Source organism: Nelusetta ayraudi, unplaced genomic scaffold, assembly GCF_046127955.1.
Source record: "Nelusetta ayraudi isolate G7.1 ecotype Tasmania unplaced genomic scaffold, CSIRO-AGI_Nayr_v1 ptg000004l, whole genome shotgun sequence".
Taxonomy (NCBI): domain Eukaryota; kingdom Metazoa; phylum Chordata; class Actinopteri; order Tetraodontiformes; family Monacanthidae; genus Nelusetta; species Nelusetta ayraudi.
The window spans coordinates 6,825,328-6,850,556 of NW_027466054.1; the positions used below are offsets into that span (position 1 = coordinate 6,825,328).

At 45.4% G+C, this 25,229-nt stretch overlaps 2 protein-coding genes across 3 annotated transcripts; both read right to left on the reverse strand.

The window, feature by feature from the left end:
• Positions 1–559: 559 nt before the first annotated feature.
• mogs (mannosyl-oligosaccharide glucosidase) lies at positions 560–9,368 on the reverse strand. Of its 2 annotated transcripts, none has more exons than XM_076031663.1 (6): positions 9,137–9,368; positions 6,290–6,443; positions 4,916–5,276; positions 4,347–4,570; positions 4,017–4,210; positions 560–3,199 (listed from the first exon to the last, which is right to left on the reverse strand). In XM_076031663.1, the coding sequence occupies exons 3-6, from the start codon at positions 5,259–5,261 to the stop codon at positions 1,429–1,431; spliced, it is 2,535 nt and encodes an 844-aa protein (XP_075887778.1). In that variant the 5' UTR covers positions 5,262–5,276; positions 6,290–6,443; positions 9,137–9,368; the 3' UTR covers positions 560–1,428. The 2 variants fall into 2 exon arrangements, with proteins under 2 accessions (XP_075887778.1, XP_075887768.1); XM_076031653.1 differs by having other exon boundaries at positions 6,270–6,443.
• Positions 9,369–9,593: 225 nt separating this feature from the next.
• Positions 9,594–24,419, reverse strand: pdcd4a (programmed cell death 4a). The gene is made up of 11 exons (XM_076031685.1): positions 23,987–24,419; positions 17,700–17,996; positions 17,364–17,461; positions 15,070–15,183; positions 14,428–14,649; positions 13,629–13,726; positions 13,330–13,444; positions 12,018–12,125; positions 11,163–11,273; positions 10,881–11,020; positions 9,594–10,610 (listed from the first exon to the last, which is right to left on the reverse strand). The coding sequence occupies exons 1-11, from the start codon at positions 24,030–24,032 to the stop codon at positions 10,559–10,561; spliced, it is 1,401 nt and encodes a 466-aa protein (XP_075887800.1). The 5' UTR covers positions 24,033–24,419; the 3' UTR covers positions 9,594–10,558.
• Between the last annotated feature and the right edge of the window lie 810 nt (positions 24,420–25,229).

The window sequence follows — 25,229 nt, forward strand, 5'->3', positions numbered from 1 at the left end:
GTCATGCACTCAGACTGAGAGACTGTGTCAGTGCTCTCAGGATCAGCTCTGCTCCGCGTTTGGTGTCAGAGTATTAATAAGAACAGTTCCACAGTGAGCCCTGGTGTGCACACCGGCATAAGTCAAAAAAAAAAAGTGAAGGGGAAAAAAAAAAATACAATTTAGTGCACGTGCTCCTTTCCTTTCAATTTTAGCTGATTAACGACCGAGCCCTTGCAGCAACTGCGCTCCATGGAAACCATACAAAAAAGCCTGGTGACGTCAGCCGGAGGCCTTCCAATGTGCCGCCTGACAAAAGAAAGAGGACGCGGCTGCTGTACTTCAGGTCACAGTATCCTCGAAGACCGACATATAGCCTTAGAAACATTTAAACTTATTTAAACTGTACACTAGTTGAAAAAAAATTGCAGCACCCCTTAACTAAATTCTGCTTTTTGGCTTGGATCCTTACTGATAACGTGTAAACACATCAAATGCTGTACATTTCGACAAGCTTTTAAAATGACATACAGAAGTTTCTAGCTTTAAAAATGGCAAAAAGGCACAGTATGACAAAGAATTTATTTTAAACGGTTTATTCTCCCTTACAAAACAAAACTGATGGTACAGTCATGTTGAATTTCCAAAGGCTGTTTGTACAAAATATGGCTGCTTTTAGAAGCAGGTTAAGAAATGTCAGGCAAAACCGTGGCAAAAGTCTTTTGATCACACATAAGTATCAAAATGACTTCTCATTAAAAGAAATACTTCAGCAAGATGTAACTGTGGCCATCACTGAATACAACGGATCCCAGGCGTTGCATGCCTGTATTCTTTCAAATGACCAGCAGGGGGCGAATCCACATTAGTAACCGTTTTCCCCAAATGGTTTCATTGCCTGGATCGTTTGATTATTCCTTATGTCCTTATTGCCACTTAATTAAATACCTACTCATTTAAAAACGGATGATGATCCCAGTGGTTTTCACATCAACAACCCTTACATGACTACAAAATAGATTGCAGAGGCTGTTCATGGAGCTTTTGCCTCAAGGTCCTCGTTCCAATAGGATTTTGTTGCATCCATGATTAACAGGAGTGGAATTAACGAAGGATTAATTCAATCCCAGTCTATTGCCACCTAAAACCAATCAGCGTTTTGATACTCATAAAAAAAAGTGACACCAGAGATGCTTTAAGTGCTGAGCTGATGTTCCAGGAAATGCCTGGCCTCAAAAATGTGTTTGCTCGAAACCATCCAGCAGGAAAGAGCTGTGAGAGCCTCTGTTTTCTGACAAAGGTACGGTGAAAATGTGATCATAAATGCCTTTTTTTTTTGCCCGTATTTCAATCTGTTTTTCAATGGCTCGTTAATTATAATGTTTAACACCTGATTGTGTCACAGATGAAGACCACCATCTTAGACAATGGGAGACGCACGCTACAGCATCAATACTGCTCGGCCATCATTAACAGTGTCAGGGAGGACCAGCCGGTGAAGGGGTGGCTTCCTTGGCCCCTGCCGGTGCTGTCGTTGTACTGCTCCCAGATGTAGCCCGTGTCGAGATACTGTCTAAAGACATTATTGATGATGTTAGTCCTGAGCTCCCGGTAAAGAGCAGCCGCCTTCTCTTGGTGCGGCCCCTCCGTGTTGCCGTAATGGTGCAGGGCTCTGACCGCCAGGTAGTTGATATTAATCCATATGGGACCCCTCCAGTAGGGGGCGTCGTGCTCCGTGTTCCGCTTCATGTACAGCGGGTCGGTCCTGGAGAGGGAGCGCAGGCCGAAGGGCGTCCACAGCTTGTTCGGGTCTCTCATGTCTCGGAACAGGTGCTCCAGTTTGTCCGAGTCCGGAGTGAGAACGTTGAGCAGGAACGGGAACAGGCTCACGTAGCCCAGGGCGTTGACGTGCTGCATCTTCGGGGTGTGGTTGACGGAGCGGACGAGGCGAGTGACGGGAGGCTGGTGGCGAGCTTGACCGGGGGACATGTACACCTTCTCCGGCAGCAGGGACACGGCCTCTGTGTGGTTCCCGACGTCACTGAAGGCGCGGAGTCTCTCCGACCAGTGGAGCTCGTTCAGCAGGCCGTTGTCGCTGAGGACCTGGTGCGAGCGCTCGTATTCCTGGTGGGGCTCGCCCAGCAAGCGCGCTATCCGAGCCATGATGCCCGAAGTCAAGGCCATCCAGCAGTGTAAATCCACGTGCAGCTCCTCCGCTGACGGGTGCGAGGCCCGCGGGTAGTCGTCCAGCCCGGAGGTCAAGGTCTTGGGGTTGAGGAAAAGATTGGTGTCGTTATCCCGTCCGCGCCAGCGGTAAGAGTTCGGCAAAGGCCCCGTCTGCGTGGTGTTGTACCACTCGAACCAGGTTTTCAGCCGGGGAAAGAGCCGCCGCAGGAAGGGCAAAGTGGGCTGCGATTCCGACTTGTCGGGATTTGAGGGGAGCTGCTTGATGAGGTCCTGCAGGGCCAAGAACAGGGTCGGTGGGTTTGCGTTCTCATTACGCTGGATGACAAACTCGGCGGGGACTTTGCTGCGAGCCTCGTCCCCCAGGATCTGCTCTCGAGGGATCCAACCTTCCACATTGATAAGGTCCATCCAGTGACCAATAGACTCTCTTGTCACCTGCGGATCCCATTTGCTCAAGAGCAGCTGGTGGAAACCCTCATCCCAAAGGAAGCCTCTGGGAAAGAAAGAGCGCGATGGGACAGCTGTGAACAGGGCCCCGGGAGGGTACAAGATGGGGTATTCGTTGTAGACCGACTGCACCACCGACTGACCATAAAAGTAGCCCATCCCACCCAGCATGTTGCTGAGCACTGCCTTCCCAAATTTGATGTGTGCCTGGCTAAAGCCTTGCGCCTGCAGGCCAAAGGTCTTGTCAAACTTGGCATCGAACTCGGCTTTTCTCCGTTCCAGCTCCTGGGTCATTTGAGAGCCCACAAGTTGGTTGGGACGACTGCGGAAGCTCCCGGATTCAAAGAGAATTTCCATCTGAAACGGTGTCTGAACCGTCACCTGATGGACCACGAAGTCAGACTCTTTCCTTGTATCGGCAGGTCTCTGCGGGTTTTGGTGGTGTGGTGGTCTGTATTTGTCAACTGCAATATAGTGCCTCTTCTCTCCAGAGGGCGGGCTGTAGACAAACCTGCGGTTCAGACTGTGCTTCACTATGTCAGTCAGCTTCTCCAGTCCAGGGGAGACAGTCTTAAGGTAGTTGTAGCTGAAAAGAGGAACAATCAAAAACAAATACCTTTACAAAAAACTCTAAAATCATGACACTTAAACAAACTTGCACTGGGGCATAAACAAACTGTACTGCTGTGTCATTTGATTGATAAGTTATCGGTCAAAATAAAACTTTAAACTTTACAATGACAGATATTTAAGCATCCTTTTTCTCACAAAATAAGTAAATAAGTAAGGTCATCTTTAACAACTCTTCCTAACTGAAATGAGTGTATACACTACATTTCGTTTGGTGGTGTTCGTTGTCTTTCATTAAATCGTGCAATATTGTTTCCTACCTTTGAGTGGTGCTAGCGTAACAGAATGAAAAAAATACCGCTGCAGTTGTTTCATCTGGAGGCAGATTAATGCTATCCTATATTAAGTATTTTAGTAAATAACAGCTGTGTAAACATGCTGCACTGATGACCCCAAGACGTGACAATAATTTTGATTTTAAAGTCGAAGAGCATTCACCAAAAAGCTCACGTTTGCTGCCATCTACTGGTTTCATTAAGACACTTCACCACAATCTACAATTCAAAACACGTGTTTACTATGCATCTATTTAAAGCACATACAACTGCATTTTATCATTTTTTTAAAAAAAATATATTTATCCCTATCAGTCATCTGTTGCAGGAAGGTTTAATTGACATATTTATTTATAACATAGAAATAATCTTAGCCAAACCAAAGAGGGCAGCCCATCTACAGAAAGTTCCCTTCAGCTTTCTTGTCCGTTTAATTGGTATTTTTAAGGCTCGATCCGACTTAAACGCCACCAGTGTATTATGTATTCTTGCAATTACCTGGCATATTTAGCGGTGGATAACTCCCCAGTCACTGGTTTTCCGAAGGTGATCTTGAAGTTCCCGAGCTCCTCCGAGAAACCCCTGATGGATGCGAGGCGGCTCTTCTCCTCAACATGAGCCTCCAGCGAGCCCTGCGTGTCTGCTGCTGCATAAAACATCAGGGAGATGACTGGCGCTTGAGGGGCTGAGCTCTGGCGGGTTAAAACAGAAACAGAAAAACATGAGCAATGACTGAATCTGCTAAGATTGTTCATCGTTTGTTAGTGTTCATGAGAAACACATTTGACCGCTGTCGAGGAACACCCACAATGAGGAGAGAGTACCCACATGCTGTTTGGCAGTGATCCTCCAGGTCCAGTCTCCTCCGTGATCGCCCCCCATCCTTTTCACAAACTCTGTGGTTAGTGTGAAATCCTTGTCACGGATTTCCTGGACACCGAAGTTCAACCCATCATGCATCAGCCAGCCGTAGCCTTGCAAGCGGTCACCTTGCTCGCACGTGTGCCTCAGGTTCACATCCACGTGGGAAAACTGGCGCATCCACATCATGCCTGAGAAGATGCAAATCACAGGACCTCGTTTTGCCTCGATAATTCATTGACTTTGGGAGTTCGCAAGAGATTACTATTGAGGGTTGTTTTGTTTTGTTTTTTTTGTTTTTTTAAATCTTCAAAACAAGCCCTTCTTTCACCACATTATGAACATAGCCAGCAAATTTATGACATAGATGGAGGAAGTTCTGTAATTAACTGCAGGTAACTGTCTGACATGATTAGAAAACTGGAAGTCCCCCAAGTACTTATTACAGAATAAATTATAGGTTTGACAATATTATGACAACATTATTTAGAAATACAAGGTTAAATGTGCAGCTTTTTTAGACCAGGTCAACCTACCAGTCACAACTGAATTTGGACTTCTGGTTTTCATTCCAAAGTACACCTGTGGCCTGTATGAGCCCCAGAATCTTTCAGGGGAGACTGTGGAGCTGCTGCTATTGGCGTCAAGTACCGGAGGAGACGGGTGCAAGGTTATGATCCGTTTAGAGAGCATGGACCGCATGTAGAGCGCATAGAAAAACCAGATCAGACTGAATATGCAGAGGCCAATAGAGATGTTTATGAAGACTTTGCCAATGTCCGTTTTCTTTTTCTTCTCTTTGCGGTGAAATGCAGAGGACTTCTCATCTTTCCTGAGAGCTGGAGCGGTTTCACCAGTCACCCTCTTCCTCTGCCTGCCCATTCTGCCCGACGAAAGCTGCACAAAAGAGGGAGATGAAGATTGTAAAATTACAATTACAATAGTGCTCAGTAATTACATTCAAGCAGTTTTGTTTTCATATGTGTCCATGAGCATCAAGTTGCAAAAATCTGTGTAACATGTGTTATGCTCGCCATGTTTGCTGGGGGGAAAAAAAGTATAAGGAATAACATATGATGAAATAAAATAATAGCAATAGTGTTGGCCAAATCAGATTTAACTGTGCTTTAAATGCCTAGTGTACAATGTTTAGTACCATCCAATATTATGACAATTATGTAGCATGTTCCGCATTATGGCCAAAGCAATACTGTGATAGTGGATAAAACTAACAAACGATGCATTACAGTTACTTGCTCTTCATGTATAACTACTTTGATATTAATGGCAACTTATTTTAGAGACTAATAATATATGTATGCGTCTTTAGTCCATATCATGCCAGTTGCTAGTAAACACTGGATTGTGCACCTCACTCAAACTAAAGTAACAAACGCTTCTTCTTGCATTCGAGGTTTGTGGGCATCCTGTGGCTGTGCTCACAATTTGATGCTGCATAACGGCAGACGCGTCAAGGCCATTAATGCTGGAGTATAAGGTGCTCCTCGTTATACTGCGAGCACAGTCAGTCTGCACTGGTACGGCTGTTCGTGTCCCGTCATTTAATGCTAAATAAAGTTGTTAGCTTATGTCCCGAGTAATTCTGCGTGCATTTGTAAGCCTCACCAAAGGTTATCAACCCGTCTGCTCCGATGCAAATGAAGGTCTTTGACTAATGTTGCGCCTACAGACACCTGTCTTTACCCGGGGGACATTAGCAGTCTGACTGCCTCCATAGGGCTGGCTAACTGCTGTCGTAATGCTAACACGCGTCTGGCGAAAAACGTGGCTGTCACGGTACAAAATGCACTCGGCTCGCCGACGACAAATGAAAAAAACGAAGTCATTCGTTGTTCAAACTCCATGTTCATTGAGCAAATGGTTACTTACCTGACAAAAATATCACCTACGTCTCAGCCGCTCATCCTCCACCGCTAGCTTGCTCGCTACTTCCTGGTTACGGCTCGCTTCGACTGACGTGGTGCTGAGTTGTTGAGCGTGTGGGTGGTGCCATGACTGAGCAATAATTGGGGCGGGAGTGCTACGTCAGCCCCCAACATCTTCCTGTTGGGACAGACGGGGGGCATTCATATAATTTTGTAAGTTAATTGTATGGATATAATTCAAAAGGCGAAAATGATACAGAGTTTCATGTTTTAGAATCTCCCTCCCTACACTGGCTCTCAAAATATCCGAAAGTAATAATAATGATGGGCGGTGACTTCAATATTGCTCTTGATGGTCTTCAAGATAGGTGGCCTCCTTGACCTAACTATTCAATGGCTTCTACTTTAATACAATTCATGCATAAATTTGACTTAACAACGGAGCCCCGCTGGTGACATGAATGAAAAAAATGTGTGGCCACGTATTAGTATGTTGTGCCCACGAGATAATAAACACGTGGCCATGAGACATTTATTGTTCTGGCTGCGAGATAGTTGACACGTGGGCACAAGATATTATTGGCATGTCAACAATAACAAAGGTTAATAGGCTAGCCTACTCTTGAATATAAAAACAAGGTGTAATTACCTTTATTTGCAAACAGTTACTTGGAAGAAAAAACTGCTTGGCTAAAAAAATATTTATCCCTATCAGTCATCTGTTGCAGGAAGGTATAATTGATTATATATATATATATATATATATATATATATATATATATATATATATATATATATATATATATATATATATATATATATATATATATATATACATACATATATATATACATATTATCTGTGTGTGTATATATATATATATATATACATCTGTGGTTGTCAATATATTTAGGATATGTGAGTAAATCGTGGTAGAAGTCGCCTATGTGCGACGTGGTAAACTTTAATGGATAGTGATTATGCCAAAGCTTGTGACATTGATATGTGGAAAACTGATGTGGAAAGTTTAAGTTTATTCAACTTTAGATCAACCACTACGAAACACTTTCCGTTCGTAACATTCTCAGTGTCAGTCTTACTCCACCTTAAGCTTCAAAGCCTTCAGGCTTCCTTCAGGAGGGAATCCTAGATTACAGATTACTCAATTTTAAAATTGTAAGAGTGATTCAAAGTCCGTTGTTAGCCTACTTTTGATGGTGGTCACAGATGTGTGCCTTTCAGGTGTCTCCGTGAAAGGCAAAATAGAATTTTAATGTCTGATGTTGAGCTGCTTGGTAGGAGGAGTACAGTAGTCATTTATGTTCCACCTCCAGTGCCCACAGAGTGGTTCACAGGAAGGCCATGTTCCAAGAGTCCTGCAGAATGTCCATGTGGACCTTCATGTGGAGTTTCAGATCATAGCTGGTGGTAAAATGTTTTCCGTAGGCCTTGCAGCTGTACGACTTCTCTCTAATGTGCCTGCAGACGTGGCTTTTCAGGTGGACTGTTTGAACTGTTTTGAGAGGTTACACTGATGTGGTCTCTCCCCCATGTGGATCCTCCTGTGGACGTTTAACACAGACGTGGTAGCAAAATGCTTTCCGCAGGCCTTGCAGCTGTACGCTTTCTCTCCATTGTGACACCTGACAAGGATGTTCAGCTTGTCTACCCCTTGGAAATGTTTTCCACAGGTCTTACACTGATACAGGTTGTCCTATGAGTGGATCAACATATGAACGTTCAAATCAAACTTGGTGTCAAAACTTTTTTCGCAGGCATTGCAGCTGTACGGCCGGTCTCCAGGGTGAATCTTGATGTGGGTTCTCAGGGTGTCCATCCTTCTGAACTGTTTTCCACAGGTCTTACAATGATACAGCTTCTCCTCTGTGTGATTCATCATGTGTCTTGTCATATGTGCCTTAGTTAAAAAGACTTGACCACAGTCTGGGTGAGAACACGGAACCCTGGGGCGATGGACATTTGTGTGATGATTCATGGAACTTCTGGTCTTGAAAGCTTTGCTACATGTTTTACACTTGAAGGGCTCCTTGGTCGTGTGGATGGTCACATGGTTGGCGAGAACCTTCTCGTCTGAGAAAGCTTCATTACACACAGTGCAGACGTAGTGCTTCTCTTGGGCAGTGGAGTCTGGGGCATTGCGTGTCAGCTGGTTGGGGATCTGCTGGGATGGTTCACCTGTGTTGGCTTCGAGGTGGACACCCTTCAAGCCAGCAACCTGGTCTTCAGGTCCAGCAGGTGGATGGTGCTGGTGACCTTCAGCTGTAAAACAATGACCCTAGGTGACCCGCGGTAAAAGGCCGAGAGAGGATCCGGCATCTTTCTATCAAGCATCTCTACCTCGGACCTAAGCCTACGGGGAACAAAGGCCGCATCATCCAATGAGGATGGGGTACGGAGACCAGATAGCCAATCTGAGGAGGACGTAATCTGAGCGCGCCTGCAAGAACAACTGGATCTTATCTATCTTTAAAGACTGGATCACGGGGAAAAGCGTCAGTCAAAATTCAGAACCTGACAGCAATTGTTGATGTTAGGCTTGAACTCGACCCAGAGCTCTGTATATTTGTATCCTGAACTAATTTGTTTACTAAAGATATATTGAAATCAGCATCATTCTTCTAAGATTCTTCGTTAAACGAACACGCGGATAGTCAGCACGACACTAGAAAATAAGACGATCCAACAGTAGCAATAGCGCCGTATTGACATGGCTTTCCAAGGTCGATTGTTCCAGTCAGACAAATTAACTGCAGTGTAGAATTTCATAAACACTCGACTATTGCCCTCCTGATGCTAACTGGCTAACTGGCAACCACGTGCGGACCATCGTCACAGTGTGTGTGTGTTTACCTATTCGGCACAACTTGACGTGAGGTTCCCAGGTCACAGCCAGCTGTTGGCGCTGTCTCTCTATCTCCTCCTCATACTGGGCGACGCTCCGTCGGAAAAGCAGAAAAATCTCCTCTGCAGCGGCCTCGAGTCGCTCAGTGACTGAAAGTCTGAAGGTCTCTGCCACGTTCATCTTCCCCGTTAGCCGCCGAACGGATGCTAGCAGTTCGACACCGATCGTGTGTCCTAGTTTTTTTTCCACAGTTTTGGCAAGTACAAGTGCGCCAGAGCTGACCAATCATTTTTGTTTTGTTTTTTTTAATTTAAAGAAAATGTGAGAGACATGTTTTCCACATGAAAGATCCCTGTAATAGGTAAAATAAACTTATCTGCATCAATGCTACACATGAATGGTCATTTTCTTTTCCTTCAATAACAAACGAAATAGAAAACAAGCAGGCCAAAACAATGCGAAAGATTTTCTTTTCTTTCTTTTTATTTTTTTTTTAAACTCTTTTAATGAGTGAAATATATCTCCCAGCCACACTTTGGTCACCATGTAAAACATATAGTGGAAAAAATATGAACTGGCTTTACAAATTATATTCCATCTCCAAAGACATCGGACATATTTCAGATTTTCCAGATTATTCATGCCCTCTACAGAGTTTGGCAATTACAATTACTACACAAACAATATAGTGACAGTGTGACTAATGAACTGGAACTCCGGTTTGAGTGCTTCCGTCTTTAAAGAGATACCGATTTATCATGTTTTTGGAAAGAGGCTTCTCCGTTTTTCAAACCAAAGTTTGAAATAAATTCAAAAACATGCCAAAAAAATCCTCTCGCTTTGAAACTCTTTCTGAAGTAAATATTTGGCCTTAAACAATGAAAATAATTCAAGCAATTCTTATAATGGGTCAACAGAACCAGAACAAAAAATGTCTTGACATTGTCTGACAAACTGTGGCAGAAAGGTTAAGGTTAAGATGCTTTTGTTGAACCAAAATACGAAGTGCTGCGTAAGCTTTGCTTTGTCTGTTAGATGCCCTTTGCATTCATAAAATATTGACAAGAAATACAGGCATGGCAACAGATGAAACTGGCAGAAAACAAACAAACAAAAAAAAAATCATCACTCTGCCCCTGATTTGAACAATCCTTGAAAAACAGGCACCAATCTGAGGCAAGGTGTCCACCTACCCCAGAAATAAAGAATACTCTTTAAAAAAAGAAAAAAAGAAAAAAGACTGGTTAACAAGATGAAGGGAACCGAATGCAACACTTCAGTCAACTTTCATCAGATGTCAACGCTGCGCTGGCTTGAACAATGACACGGTCGACAGAGGAAACCATAAGACTGCCAGCATGGCCGCCATCAGGGGGAAACATGCTGGAGAGGATCGACGGTCTACTCCTGTTGCTCTTCCTCTTCGTCAATCAGTTCTTGACAGCTCCACCATCTCCTTCACTGACAAAACGCTTTCGTCCTCTGTTGGAAGGAAATAGGTTGGCAAACACGATTTATTATTGTGAATTGATGTATAAATGAATGAAACAAAATAACAAAATAAATGATTCAACTTTTCCCCTTTTTTTTCTTTTACAATGGCCAGAGCTGGTCAGATTTGACCACAGTGTAAATGTTACAAATACTGTGCTGTCCGTATTTGTAACTGTCAGTACTAGAGAGTAATAGCAAAAATAAATCAGTCTCGTAATAATTAATAATAATATTATACTCTATTCATCACTGACTAACCTGGAGGGACAATCATCCCTGAGCTGTTTGGTGATGACAGACTCCTGGTAGCAGAGGTCCACAAAGGTCTCCATGATGGAGTGAGCATGGGGAACGTCAAGGTTGATCTCAGGAAGTTCACTATAGACACGCTGGAAGCCCTACATGTAGAACAATGTTCAATAGTAAGCAGGTAGTACTACGCTATCATGACATAGAAACAATCTATATAGAAGAAATGTAAATGTTATATTTAATAATCCACATCCAGATGTGATTCTATGAGACATAAAAGACACTGACCCGGTTCATCTGATCCACAGTGATGAGGGCCGTTTTCCACAAGGACTGCAGAAGCTTTATAATCATGTGACTAGCAGTGTCTCCCTTCGACTCCAGCACCATCACCACAGCCTAAAACAAAACCACATTCACGGTTGAAGCATGCAACACAACTGAAGCAGAACCTCTTCTGAAGCTCCTTATGTAACCACCAGGTGGCATTGTTGCCCTTATTTTCCATCACAGAGGATGTACTGACTCAAAAAGAAAAAGGTTTTTTGATGAACATGTGTGATGAAATGTGTAAATGTGTTGAGCACAGTAAGAAAGAAAGATCAATTTCTGGTTGTGAACAATGGCATCATTATTTTATATAGTTTGTCAAAATACACACTGAACATTCCAAACTTGTTTGGCTTTTCGATGCAACAAGTTTCTCCTTTGATTTGCCGTTTTTGGCTGAGCCACTTGGAATAAGGTCCGTTAATACATACAATGCAACCGAGTCTGCCAAACACACAGTGTCCTTGGCAGGAAACAGAAATGCTGGTTTCCAGGAGAAATTCTTCCTCTGCAGGCAATGTGACTGGCCAAAACAAAGAGGAAATTCTTTGAGAAGTTCATTGTGCAGCACGTAGCTTGCTTTTCTGCCTCAATATCAGCGTTTTGGAGTTGGTGGAAAAAAATTCAAAAAAACAAATCAACCAGGCAAAACAAACAAAAGCTTGATCCTGAGATAATTCACACATTAAATTGTTTGTTATTGGATTAGGCTTAATTTTGTGTATCTGCAAAACTGGTCCCCTTCTCCGCCTGTCAGCACCTGCTCACCATCCTGGCAATAAGGCAAAGGCGTAAGAATCACGTCCCACGCACCTCGTACACCAGCTCGTGGTGGAAGTGAGGGACCTCCAGGTCTCGCAGGCAGTGCTCCGCCTCGGAGACGTCTCCCGACACCAGGTACTCCTTGAGAAGGAGGTTCATCTGGAAGGACACACAGAAGGAAAAAGCTGTTGGTTGCAGAGATTTCTGTGTGCAGAACGCATGAAGCCAAGCTGGAATGAAGCAAGACCAGTAAATCAAGGCCCTGGTGCGGCGTTTCTGTCTTCGGTGCCTGTCACATGTCTTCCTCCACGCTTAGTAGATGGAAAAAAAAAAGTCTCTGGTGCGCAGATGAAACCGGAGAGATAATTTTGCTGGAGCCTAAATGGGTTAATTATGTGAAAATATAAATCCTTTCCTGTTGCTATCATTTCTTACCAAGCCTTTCAACGGGACAGTAGTACAGGCCTTCATGTCACGCACGCACGCACACTAGCTTCATTTGGGAAGTAAACAACTAACGTAATATCTAAACTAAAGCTTGCACTCCCTGGCTCAGCTCGATTACATCACTCACTCAGTGCTCTGCTCGCACTCACGTCAACCTTATTTTTTTGCTGCCTAAAACGAACTAACAGCACAATGAGTCAGGACGCTTGAGATTTCAGGGGAGTGCCACTGATGCAACAGGTCCAAGACCCTGCGGATGAGCACTCGTGATTCAACGCTGAGTCCAATTAACAGAGCTGAGAGGGAGAACGTTTGGTCGTCCGTACACACAAGCGGTATTGTCGACAAACAGAACGATGACGGACGAGGGGGAGATTAAAAGTGGTCAAATAGAGGAGGCAGCGTGCCGACCACCAAGGCAACAGGCCGCTTTCCCCGCTTCCAAATACGCATGCACACAATCCATTCCGTTGTTGCGTAACTTGCAATTTGCAAGATGGATGCTCAAAAACGCCTACACTACCCACGTCCACGTTAGCATGTTTAAGGGGAATTTGGAGAGCGAGGGAGACAGAGAAGAGAGAGAGAGACAGAGAGAGAATAGAGAGGCTGGATTATGAAGTAATATCTACAGCCACAAGTCCAGGGTGTGTTTCTGTGTGAGCCAGTCCATGTTTCTGCCAATCCTGTTTCCCTGGAGGGGAAAACTTATGATGACACAGCAAGAAGTGCCAGCCCACTGAGTTTTACCCAGCGTGGATTCTTGCCTTCTGTCTACGAACACGACTCAGTTAGAAGGAGAGGCGGGCCGTGTGAACAACAACAACAACAACAACAACTAAAAAAAAACCTCTGTGACTTCTTAATCGTGTGTGCGCAAACAAATCAAATCTGCCCATTTTGGCCCCCGGCTTACCTCTTTGATGAGATGCTTGACGGGCCTCTGGCCTCCGCCGACACCCCACACGTTATCGAGACGCATCATCTCCCTCTTCATGCTGAGCAGCACGGCAGCTCGGTCCAAAGCCACTCTGGGGGAAAAAAAAGGCACGCAAGTCAAAAGGGATGTGAGCGGAGCTGAACTGCAGAGGTGTTGCTCGCTTGGATATTCTTATTTGACCACAGAATTGAAAATGATAGAATTGCATTAGAGAATCTGAAAGGCTCTCGGCAACACTGTTGTTTGCGGAGTGTTATTGAGAGTGGGCGCATCACCTGGCGTGCTCGCAGTCCACTTTGCCTTTGTAGTTGTCCAGGAACGACATTGGAAGGATGTGGTCGGCGATGGCTCTGGCTATGAACTGGCCCAACATCTGGCAAAACATTGGCACGGCAGGATGGAATCAGATGGTTCCATCTTATGCAAAATGCCCTTCCTTACTTCATTTCCTCCAGCAATAATCTCTGGCTCTACATTGTCACTGAACTGTCCAAAAATGAGAAAAGGCTGCTCTTAACTTCTCTTGGCTAGATAGTTCTGCTTTTGGAAGAATCTGGAAAGATAAATTAAGCATTTCTGGGAATCAGCCCTTTGTGATGTCATTACAGACACCTATACCCCTCCCAAATGAGTGACGACACCCCAAGTCCCATGTTCCTGATGTCAATTTTGCCATATCCAAACATGTGGAAGGCTCAACAAAGCATCAGTTGTAGCCAGATGCTAAAACCCAACAGGAGGCTGTGAACAGAGGGCTAAATACTCATTGCACTCTTTTTAATTCCCCTCTTTGCACTGCATATGCTGCTGTAACTGCAAATTTCCCCAATGTGGGACAAACAAAGGCATTCTTATTCTTAGAGGGAATCCTGTGCAGTTTTTCAGACGGCTAATCATGTGAAAATGCTGAAAAGATGAAATGTGAAGAGTTGAAAAAAAAAATGAAAAATACGACACCCTTGAGAAACATTGATCCAAAGAATATTTTTTCAGCTTTTTTCTAAGCTTTTAGTTTTGAGCCACTAATGGGCACAGCATTATTGACATGACCGGACACGTGTAGCTGCAGCTCACCTGCGGAGCCTCCGGCGTGTCCAGCAGGAGGTCTGGCAGCTCTCTGAGCATCTTGTCGAAGGCGCGCGCCATGTCGCCCTGTGACAGCATCTTCCCCGACAGGTCGGACAGCAGGCGAGAGGTCAGCTCCCTGTGGCTGGCCTTGCCTTCCAGGGCCAGGGACACGGCCATGGAGGAGAACTCGTACTTGTGAGGGCCCAGGTTCAGCTCCTTCAGCAACAGCTGACGAGGGACAAGGCACTGTGGGTCATCTGCACACTGGATGGAGTTCACTAGAGCTACGGTTTAATGTCAGACTATGTTTACAGGGACCGGCCTTTTAAGGTGTGGCCAATGAATACGACAAAACATGATGAGAGGAATGAAAACTTTTCTTTGCTGCATAATTACATACATCTGTCTCATATATTTGATGTCTTTAGTATCTAACTGCAGTGTAGAAAGTTGTGTGTCCAAACTTTTGACTAGTAGTGTAAATCCACTACGTACTCGTTTAAAGCTTTGTTATTTATTCTTTCTGTGTGGCATGGTACCGGTCCGCATGGCATGGTACCTGGGGGTTGGGGACCAGTGCACTAGAGTCTCCAACGAGAGCGACAACTTTCTGTTGAGACCCACAAGCTTCATGTCTGGACAACGTACCTGCACCTCCTTTGTGTCTCCGTGCTCAAAGTACTCCTGCACGATGGGGTTGACCATTTTCTCCAGCTCCCTCTCATCCACCTCCGGCGCCACTGTGGCGTACACCGTGTCCCCCTGTAGGAGAAGTACACGTCAGCCTCCACACACACGTACGTACGCACGCACGCACGCACGCACGCACGCGTTGGTAGGGTCGTCCTGGTCGCTTGCCAACGTCATGCAGTCAGCACTCGGACTTGGAAATCAAAGAGCACAAAGTGAACGAACCACCACCGGCAATTAGAGTAGCCAGAAACCTACAATTATGAGCAGCCAGTTTTTTTGATTCCATGCCTCTGATAATTAGAGATCCCCGAGGTTGGAATCCTTTGAAACGCGCTTGCTCCACGCCAGCGTTCTGCCTGCGTGATCCTGATCTGATCTCTTCACTTCCTTTTCAGCTTCATGCAAGACTGCCAGCTGGCAAAAACATCGTCGCCTTGTTTTTCAGGTGACCAAATAATAACTCTTCCAGCCTTAATCCGCCTGACGTGAAGACAATAATGTATTGCATATTTTCATGAGTAGTGACTGTTTAAAGGAGGCTGCTCTGATGAACGATTAAAAAAAACTTAAATGTCAACTTTATAACTTGAGTAACCTTCAGAATTCAACCCTACGCTGGGTTTCCTGTACAGAATGAAAAGGTTCTGACTTCCTTTCTTAAGTCTATGTTAATAAGACAGTAAAACAATACCTATATATATATGTATATAATATATGTAAAAATATATATTTAAAAGAGGAACTGAAGACTGCGTCCACTTCCTGTTTTTGCATATGACACCTGAAGTGTTTGTTGACTGTACAAGTTGAAGGAGAAGTCAACTCATAATTTTGCCTCTTCACAGCCACGATAAATGTTTAGTCTTTGAGGCTGAGAAGAAGAAAAACTAAAGAATGGAGCAGGTTAAACTCTCCAGGAGAATCAGACTCCAACCGGTTTGACTCACAGAGCAGCGTCAGTCTTGGAGCCACGTCTGTTCCACTTCCCTGTTAACACACTGCCCTCGTTCTTGCTGCGCACTGCGCCAGCAGTGCTCAAGGTTGGAAACTGTGGGCTGCTCGCAGAGCATTATCAATGCACACCGGACAGCAGCTCAGTTCCCATCGGGCAAACAAGCTACGTGCACATCGGATGGTGTCGTTCTGATAGCAAAGTTAAAGATTAAAATACCGACGATTGTGATGGGAGCGAGAACATCTGGATGGATCGTGTGAGCAGGCCTGTTTTCAATGTGCTCTGGTTAACTCATGTTAAGCTTTCAAAGAAAGGCACTTCCGAAAAATTCGGAATCATGAGGACAAAGGGTGCGTGCGTGGGCGGGGGGGGGTTGACCATATGCCATTAAGAATAATAGTGTTAAGAGTGCAGCATAATGTGCAGTTCAGAAGAGTGCCACAAGTTTTTTTCTCTTGGCATCTTCTCTTAGGGTGTTGACAGATTAAAAACCCCAAAACCTCCGTTTATGATCTGATGAAGGCTACCAGGCCGAAGCGTGAACGTGTGGTTTGACTTGGCCAAATACACGGATGCCACCGACCAGAGATCTGTCCTCAAAATTTCTGTGTGCTACTTCCTTGCTCTTGGATATTAATGCAACGTGGATTTTTTGGGGGGCTTTAGCACCACGGCACAAAGCAGAGTAGAGGAGCATCCTCTCCAGCAACAAAGACTCATAAAAACCTCTTCATGTTTTGTGGGTTGAGCGTTGCGGCAGCTGGACCCGCAACATAAAAAGGCGTTGCATGACTCGCCACAACTTTGATCGGGGCAGATGTCCAAACATGTCTTTCACACAACGGCGGCGTGCGTGCGTGATCGGCTTCGGTCGGATGTGGAGGCACCGTGTGGCAGATTAAAGAGCACCGCTGGGGCTCCGTTTATCCAAACACTTGAAGGATTAACTCGACAAAAGCAACTTCCTTTTCAAAACACAGGCCTCGGTGGCGCTGGCGGAATCAGCGTAGCAGGAACACTGGCCCACAACCTCTTGGTAACCGGTTCAATTCTCATCAGACGATGAAGTCGGAGTGTTTCTTTTTAAGGATATTCAATCTTTGCATGCGGTGAAATAACACAGAACCTTAACAGAACAAACAGTAGCCGCAGAGATACAAGTTGGACTCACACAAGTGCCACAGTGACCGTGCGGTCGAGGCCATGATGCAGCTGGGTCAAAACCTGTCAGAGCAGCAACATGTCTATTTTGTGGCCTCAACTTTTCCACATCAATCATTAACCACCCTCTCACCTGAGCAACTTCATCGTAGTTGGGATCCCGTGTGTCAGGCTCCTCGTCTTCGTAAACCATCCCAGCGGCGCCCCAGACCCCTTTACCTCCGGCCCCGCCTGGCCACGCCAAGTAGAAATGGCACAGAAGATGTGTTTTTACATTGAAATGAACAAATAAATAAAAAAAAGAAAATCCATCTTTTTCACCCATATATTTATCGGCAATCATCACTTGAAGCTGCACTCTAAAGCTTTTACCAATTACGTCAATTCACTTTTCACCTTACAACAGCTGAAAAACAACAACAACAACAACAAAAATAGCTTCATGCTACACTGTGGAACCCAAACAGACCTTTTTTGGGCAGGCCCCTTCCTTTGCCCGTCCTGGATTTGCGGTCGTTGGCGTGGACTTTGCCCTTGGGGCTGTGTGGGTCGCCTGCCGCTACGTCGCCCGGCTCCGAGAAGGACTCGCTGGTGGAGTTGCGGGACGAGGACTTGCGCTGCCGGCGCTTGGCTTTGGCTTTGAGCCGGGCCTCGTGCAGCGCCTTCTCCTGAGGCGTCCAGTTGCCGTTCATCTCCGCCTCGTTGTCGTCCTCGTCGCCGCTGTAGGGATGCTTGGCCTCGCCCTTGTTCTCGTTGCCAGACATCCCTGAGGTCGGACGGAACGGTGACAAGTTAGGTAGCCGCACGAAAAGGCGCGCAATGGTACTGCATGAGGAGAAGCTGGTGGCAAACTTTCTGGCTGGTGGGCCACAGTGCGTTCTAAAATTTGGAGTGCTTCGGTGACCCACCTCATAGGAGACAGAAAATATCAAGGGATATGTAGAAAACATGCCTTAATGTCAATTGAAAATGAACAAAAGCAAAGTTCGAACAAAATGTGTCTTTGAAGCCCCCACAGTACTCATCTCTTTATTGAAATGACTCTTAAAACACTGAAATAAAATGGATGAAAAACAGCCATTTCATGACTTCCTTAGTATAATATGTTCAAGTTCGGGCCGCATATGGCCCCCCGGGCCTTAGTTTGCCCATGCCTGAACTTGTGGTTGATGTTGGTAGCTAGTGAACAGTTGTAAGGTTGAAGTAAGAAAAGAGTTTTCTTTAATGTATTTTTTTGGTGGGGTGTTCATTAAAATGTCTGTTGAAGTAGCCCTGAATTCACAGCACTGCGGCTGCTTGCACAGGCAGAACTTTTTTTCTCTCTTTTGTTTTTTTTAAACTGCATGTTCCAGCGTGCCAAAGGTCATCAAGCACTTGGAAAGACAACACAAACTCCCACTCACCAGCTTCAGCACAAGTCACCATGTGAATCACTGAGTCAACGTGCTTACGACCCTGCAGTGCTACGACCCTATTTCAAGAACCAAAGAAAGAGAAAAAAAACCCTGCACGCCGAGTGAAAAAAAAAAAGAAAGAAGAAAAAAACATCTGAGAGAGCTCTTCTGTCGTGGCGACGACGATGACAACACCTGAAAGCGGAGCTGCTGCAGGCGTGGTGGGACAGTCGGGGGAGGGGACAAAAGGGCAAGGAGGAACACATGCTGCAGAAATGCTGAGTCCAGTATTTCTTTTTTTTTTTTTTAAAGTCTGCGGTCTCGCGAGCGTCCGCGGCCCTGGGAGTCGACCTGACTACATATGGCATGGTTGAGGTCGCGCTGGTCACATGACGGGTGGCTGCAGCCAGAGCAGTAGGGATATGGGGGAGGGAGGAGGCTATCTGGGGCTGTAATGAATACTTTGCACACGGCCGACATATCAGGGTGAGGAGTTGTGGACCTATAGATTACAGGACGGTCTGAAATTTTTTCTGCGAGGAAGGAGGCAGAGGAGGGACGTCCAAGCCACAGTCGGGTTCGCAATCGCAAAAATGCAGCGCGCCGTGCAAAAAAACATCGCAAACGGTTGCAATTATCATACTTCTCGGTCAGAACGTGAAACCTTCTTCAGCGGACGGACTTCAGCAGCCCGGTTCCATCCTGGACGGCTGGCGACAAGAGAAGCGCAACAACTAGAGCTGTTAAATTACTGTGCAAAAGAAACTACAAAAAAAAAAACACCACACCCTTTAAAACGTGTAAACAGCAACCATGTGTCAACATCTCCTCCTCCTCCTCCTGCTGCTGCTGCTCACAAGTAGGCCACACGACCAGCCAACGCAGTAAATTTGGACCCAACCAATGGCTGCAGGCCAAGCACACGACTGGCCAATCGCACAAACGGGAAGGAAAATTCTAAAGGAGAAAAAGTTGGAGGTTCTTGCCAAGAGTTGCGAAAGCGAGGGAGGCCGAGCTTTGTGTGTTTTCCTTGGCGGAGATTACGCTCGACTCCGAGAAGCAGAACCTGTTCAGCATGCTGGCGTTTAAAAATAACAATAGTAATAATCATAAAAATAAAGTAGGTTTTTTTGTGTCATTGTCACACCTTCCCTGAAAGATTCTCTCCCAAACTGATCAAAGGCCTCTCCACAACAACACGAACCCGCACAACTGTCGTGATGGATGGGGAAATGTGCAGGCCAAGCGCAGGACATGGGACCCGGGTGGGAGCTGAGCTGGCGACCCGGCGCTGCAGCGCTGCAGCGCTGCAGCTTCAGGTGCACACGCAGCACGAGTGTTTGGGAGTGAATGAGAGCGCAAAGCTTTCGCATTCCTCACAGACACAGAGCGCCAGGTCGACGCCGACGCAGCAGAGTTTGTGTCTCCGCGTGTGCGAGTTGCGTTATCGGACTAAGAGCCGAGCGACGTCCAACTGTGCAGTGGAGGCAAAGCGTGACTACAAGGCAGCGTTGCACTAACTAGTACAACTCTTGAGGAGGAGAGGTGTCTGAAGGTTTTTTTCCCGACTTTGTAAAAAAAATAATTTCAACTTGAAAAAGTGTCTCATCGTTCTGCAAATGAAATGTTTGAAATTAAATTATTTTAATAATAAAAAAAAATGCTTAAAATCACTGCACATATACTTAGTTTTTTTCTAAATTACAGAGGCAACAAACAACCACTGGCCTAATGAAGACATGCAAAGTGCTGGCCTGCTGATCAGAGAATGAAGTCATCACAACCCCCCTTTGTTAGTGTAATCAGAGCCCCCCTGCTGCTCGCTTTGTGAGTCCCTGCGTGGCCTCGGCCTGAGCTGATCCTTCTCAGCGCAGAAGGGCTGCTGCTGGATTTTAAAAAGGGCAACACAACAATACTTTGAAGCAGGAGGTGGTAGACGGACGATTAACTTGCCGTTTTGTCATTCATCATAGTCATTATCATTATTATTATCATTATCGACATTATTATTATCATAGTCCTTTCTGTTGGTCTTAAAGTAGCGCCCACCTTTTTTTTTTTTTTTTTTTTTTAAAGGTTAACTAAGTGACAGTTATTATTTCTCTCCCAGGACGTGTAGAAATGGTAAGCAAAGCCACGTGCTCTGAGTTTCATGTCTGACGAGCTTCTGCACAGCGATAAGTGATAAGACTGTTATCGCAGTGAAGAGGAGGGAGTTGGTGTCTGAGGGAGTTTAACTGTCATTTCATTTGGTGCCATGTTATCATTTCCAGCCAAGAGTGGTAAATAATCAATCAATCACACCATTTCCCCTGACGCAGCGCAGTTTCCTTATTCAAATGCTGTGAGAGCACAATTCAAACCTCTTCTTCCAGTCAGAGGGGAGTGACTTTGGTACGTCGTTGTGCATAGTACACCCGAGGGAAAAAACGGTCAGGCGAGAATTTGCGCAACCTTTTGCCTTCGAGCAGGAGCACCGGTGTCGTCAGTCAGGGACTGTGGAGAAACAGCTGATGTGACAAGCTGATCAACTGGTTGGTGGTCAGCCGTCCTCTTCTTTGACATGAAAAGCAGGCAATTGACTGATAACACCGATTCTTTTTTAATTCCACCTTCCTTCTTACTGACACACTGTAAAACTTTAACCTGTACAGACATGTTTGTATAGTTTACACAATGGACAGCTCAATACACAGAGAAAGTGTGAAAATGGTGACACAGTTTCTTCCTGAGGAAGAAGTGGGGTGTTGATTGTGTATATTTTTGTGGACAAATTACGGATTACACATTGAGACAGTTTGTATAGTAAATAGTTATTGCAAACATGAGCTGCCATTTCCTCTGAAGGCCCTCTTTTTCTATTATTTTTCACCTTCTCACTTCTTTAAAACCCCAAAGGAAAAATGGCCTCAGCTTTCATGTGTGATCCATGACAAGTTTTTACTTCCATGTTGCTTTTGTTTTTAGACGCCCCAGATCTGGGAACCGTAAACACTTTCAAAGACCAGTCAAATAAAGTCAGTACAGCTCTGTGTTGTGGCTACAAGACTTCACATAAAGCCTGGATGTGGCTTTGGCACCAGACTTGACCATCTTTCCCCCAGTGTTTCACACATAATAGGAGGAAATATGGCTGGATGTGAGGCTCTGCCAAATAGTGACAGTTAACTTCATCATAAATCTACTACATTTTGATTTTACAAAACGAGATAACAGCTGGCAACAGCCTCACTATGCATGGGTTATGTAGTGCAAATTGCAAAACAAAACATAGCATATTTTCCTCTTCTGGAGTGAAGACATTAGTGCATATAGAGACCAACTACGTGTCTGTGCGTGCTCACACTGAAAATGCTTAATTTCTCTTTCTTTTTCTTCATTAATCCCATCATGCTACTGAATGGGAGAGCGTCGTCCATGTTCATGTACACCAGAGGTCCATAGCGTGTACTCTGTAATTTCCGAGTGGCTTTCTTCCAGGATACATTTAATTCCTCTATTTATCAAAGGAGTTACATCAATGCCCGTGCAGGTGTGGTTCTATGCTGGCTTTACAGACCTCGTGATGCCAAAAGTAAACCTGGATGTCAAACTGTGCTACAATACAATGCAACATCCCAAGTAGCGACATTTGGTCATACATATTTCAATTTTATGCATTTACCAAGCGGTGGTGGTGACGCCTGAAGGGAAAATGGTGTACCTGCGATTATTTAAGCATCCTTTTTATTTCCATACATGTTATACATGTATGGAAGGCACTGGGTGTCTTAAATTTCCCTCTGGGTTGAATAAAGTATCCATCTATCTATCTATCTATCTACCTACCTATCAGACCAGGAAGTATCCAGAAAACCTATTAAAGTCCATTAAACCCTACGGTTGTGTCACAGGTGCCAAATCTGAGTTTTTGTTATTCAATCTTAACGGGTGTAAGATATAATCTCAAACACATCAACACTGTGGTTTTGCATATGTTAAGGGTCCAGACTGACCCCCCCCCCCCCCCCCCCCAACCTCATCACAGACAATGGGAGTCTTTGACAGTGCGAGTGACCTCCGGCACAGACACCACTCTATCTGTGCGGCGAGCCTCTTCTTAACGGAGAAATAATGAAGGCCTGTCAAGTTCATGCAGAGAAGCCCATCTGTGCACTGAGGCGTCACACCCCCACAACACAACGCAACACAACACGTGGTGCCGTGTATGCACCGATACAACTTGCAGGCGAAACGGCGCAGGGACGGCGAGTGTTTGATCCGGAAACACAAATCAATCGGAGATCGTCAGAGAGGCCCGTTATTATTATTATTATTATTATTATTATTATTATTATCATCATCATCAATATTATCATTAGACCGTGAATAACCGCGTCCTCGGCCTGGCATACGAAGATCTGTCACGGCGTCGTCGTTTTTCGTGTTTCTCCAGCCTACTTATATAAGCTTTAAATACACTGTCGATTATGTAAGACCAGCCGATTGGCTCATACACTCGGGCTATACATGTCGACGTCATGGCAGGGCTGAAAGGAGAGAGAGAGAGGGAGAGAGAGAGACCAGTGTGCCCAAAACCTAAATAAGAGATGGGATAAAGCACGAGCGAGTATTTCTGTTCGGCTCATCGATCACGCATGCGGGACTGAGAAAAATAACTTGAAACGGATTATCCGTCGATTATTTCGTCCTACCCTTGCGTTTGCGATGCGCATAAAACGTCATCGTTTACCGTGACACACAGAGATACGAGTAAAACGTATGGTGTCACAAGTGCAGCTTCGGAAGACAGGAAGCAGCAGAAAAACGTGCCCGCATCGAGCCAAGCACTCTCGAGAAGAGCAGCAGCACTCGACAGACAAAGCGGAAGTAGACGTCCTCGGCTCGACCAATCAGCGAGCGCGGAAAAACTGTTAAACGTAAAGAGCTGAACAACAACACCCGTGCCATCGCGCAACACACACACACACACGCACACACACACACGCACACGCACACACGCGCGCGCGCGCGCACACACACACACACACACACACACACACACACACACACACACACACACACACACACACACACACACACACACACACACACACACACACGACGTTAGCCGCGACGTGTTTTGCTCCATGCTAATGCTTGCTATTGGTGTGAGCGGAGCACATGGTGGAGTGGCTAGTCCTGCCTGCCTGCTGCTGCAGCCCTTCCGATGCATGCAGAGACAATGGGGAGCTGCCAGAGCACAGCCAGCAGGGCCCCACTGGCAGCTCGCACATGCTTCACAACAATGACAACGACGGCGACACATACACACACGGCAGTAAAGGAAAAACAACACGACGTGCTGCGTTCGCGTACTCACCGTCGACTTGGGGAACGGAGGACCACGCATCAACTTCAGTCGCCATGTCGCTCACCCAATGTGCTCGGTTAAAAAAATCCTCTCGGTGGGCTGCTGCTCCTCCTCCCGCTGGCCAACAACAACAACAAAAAAAACAAACAAGAAAAAATCTACTTGCTAAAAACACGTAAAGCAAGCAACTTAATGTCAACTAGTGTGAAGTAGAATTGGATGGTGATGGAGAAGGAACGTGGAGTCCTGGCTCCTGATTTTTTTTCTCTCTCTCTCTCTCTCTCTTTCCGCGTTGCACGATATTATTTGCAGAGAGGGGGGGACAAATTAAATTGCAACGAGACTAACGTTTTCGAGATGATAGGATAGGCGTGCAGGTTCTGCACTCTCCTCTTGTAAAGAGAAGAGTAAAACAAACAACGCGAGGCTTGCTAGTGGACGAGCATTTCAAACGAGTCAGAGGCAAAGTGTTTTTAACTTCGCACTGTGATCCGAGCGGGGTCACATGGGCGAGGACGCGCATGGGGAGTGGCCAGGGAAGGGGGTGGGTGCTGTCTGCTCTGGCCAATCACGCGGAGGGATGAACTCGTCCACTTTTAATATTGAATACACACACACACACACACACACACACACACACACACACACACACACACACACACACACACACACACACACTAAAAACGGACCTCCTCTGAACTTCTCCATTTACATTCCTACAAACTGTAAATCAAAATTAGTTTTATTTTGGAGCGTAGGAGCTTTCAATTTTTTTTTTTTTTATTAATAAAGTATGGCACATGTATTAATTACAGTCTGTTTGGGACGTCTGTGTGTAATTTCAGAGTTTATCTTCGACCACTCCCTGTCGTGCCCTTAATCTGATCGTGGCAAATATGGTCCACATTTAAAGGACTTGATTCGAAGCGGAACGGAACATGTTGAAGTGTTTTTGTCATCCCACTCGGTGCCATCAGATGGTGCTAAGTGCTGCCAAGTCAGCCAGTCGTTATGTATGTATGAAGCAGAATGAGCCAACTTTGTACTCGCCTGCAATCACATGATGTTTATTTGAAAGATCTGGACCTTATGTCCTTTGGCAGATGAATGAAGAATTGGATTAGCAATGAGATTGTTGAGTTCACCCCCCACCACCCCGCTCCTTAGCATGGTTCTCATATATATAACAACATAGAGCAATAAAGGTCTTGCTCCCACATAGCTGCCATCTTGCACCACCATTTCTTAAAGG

Excerpts from the sequence above, each read along its gene's own strand:
- mogs (XM_076031663.1), bottom strand. The coding sequence starts at position 5,261 with ATGGGCAGGCAGAGGAAGAGGGTGACTGGTGAAACCGCTCCAGCTCTC. Across the intron at positions 4,571-4,915 it reads TCCAAATTCAGTTGTGACTG|GCATGATGTGGATGCGCCAG; the intron begins GTAGGTTGACCT and ends GCATCTTCTCAG. Across the intron at positions 3,200-4,016 it reads TCCACCGCTAAATATGCCAG|CTACAACTACCTTAAGACTG; the intron begins GTAATTGCAAGA and ends TCCTCTTTTCAG.
- pdcd4a (XM_076031685.1), bottom strand. The coding sequence starts at position 24,032 with ATGGCGACTGAAGTTGATGCGTGGTCCTCCGTTCCCCAAGTCGACG. Across the intron at positions 17,997-23,986 it reads CTCCGTTCCCCAAGTCGACG|GGATGTCTGGCAACGAGAAC; the intron begins GTGAGTACGCGA and ends GTCCGACCTCAG. Across the intron at positions 17,462-17,699 it reads AAGGGGCCTGCCCAAAAAAG|GCGGGGCCGGAGGTAAAGGG; the intron begins GTCTGTTTGGGT and ends TGGCGTGGCCAG.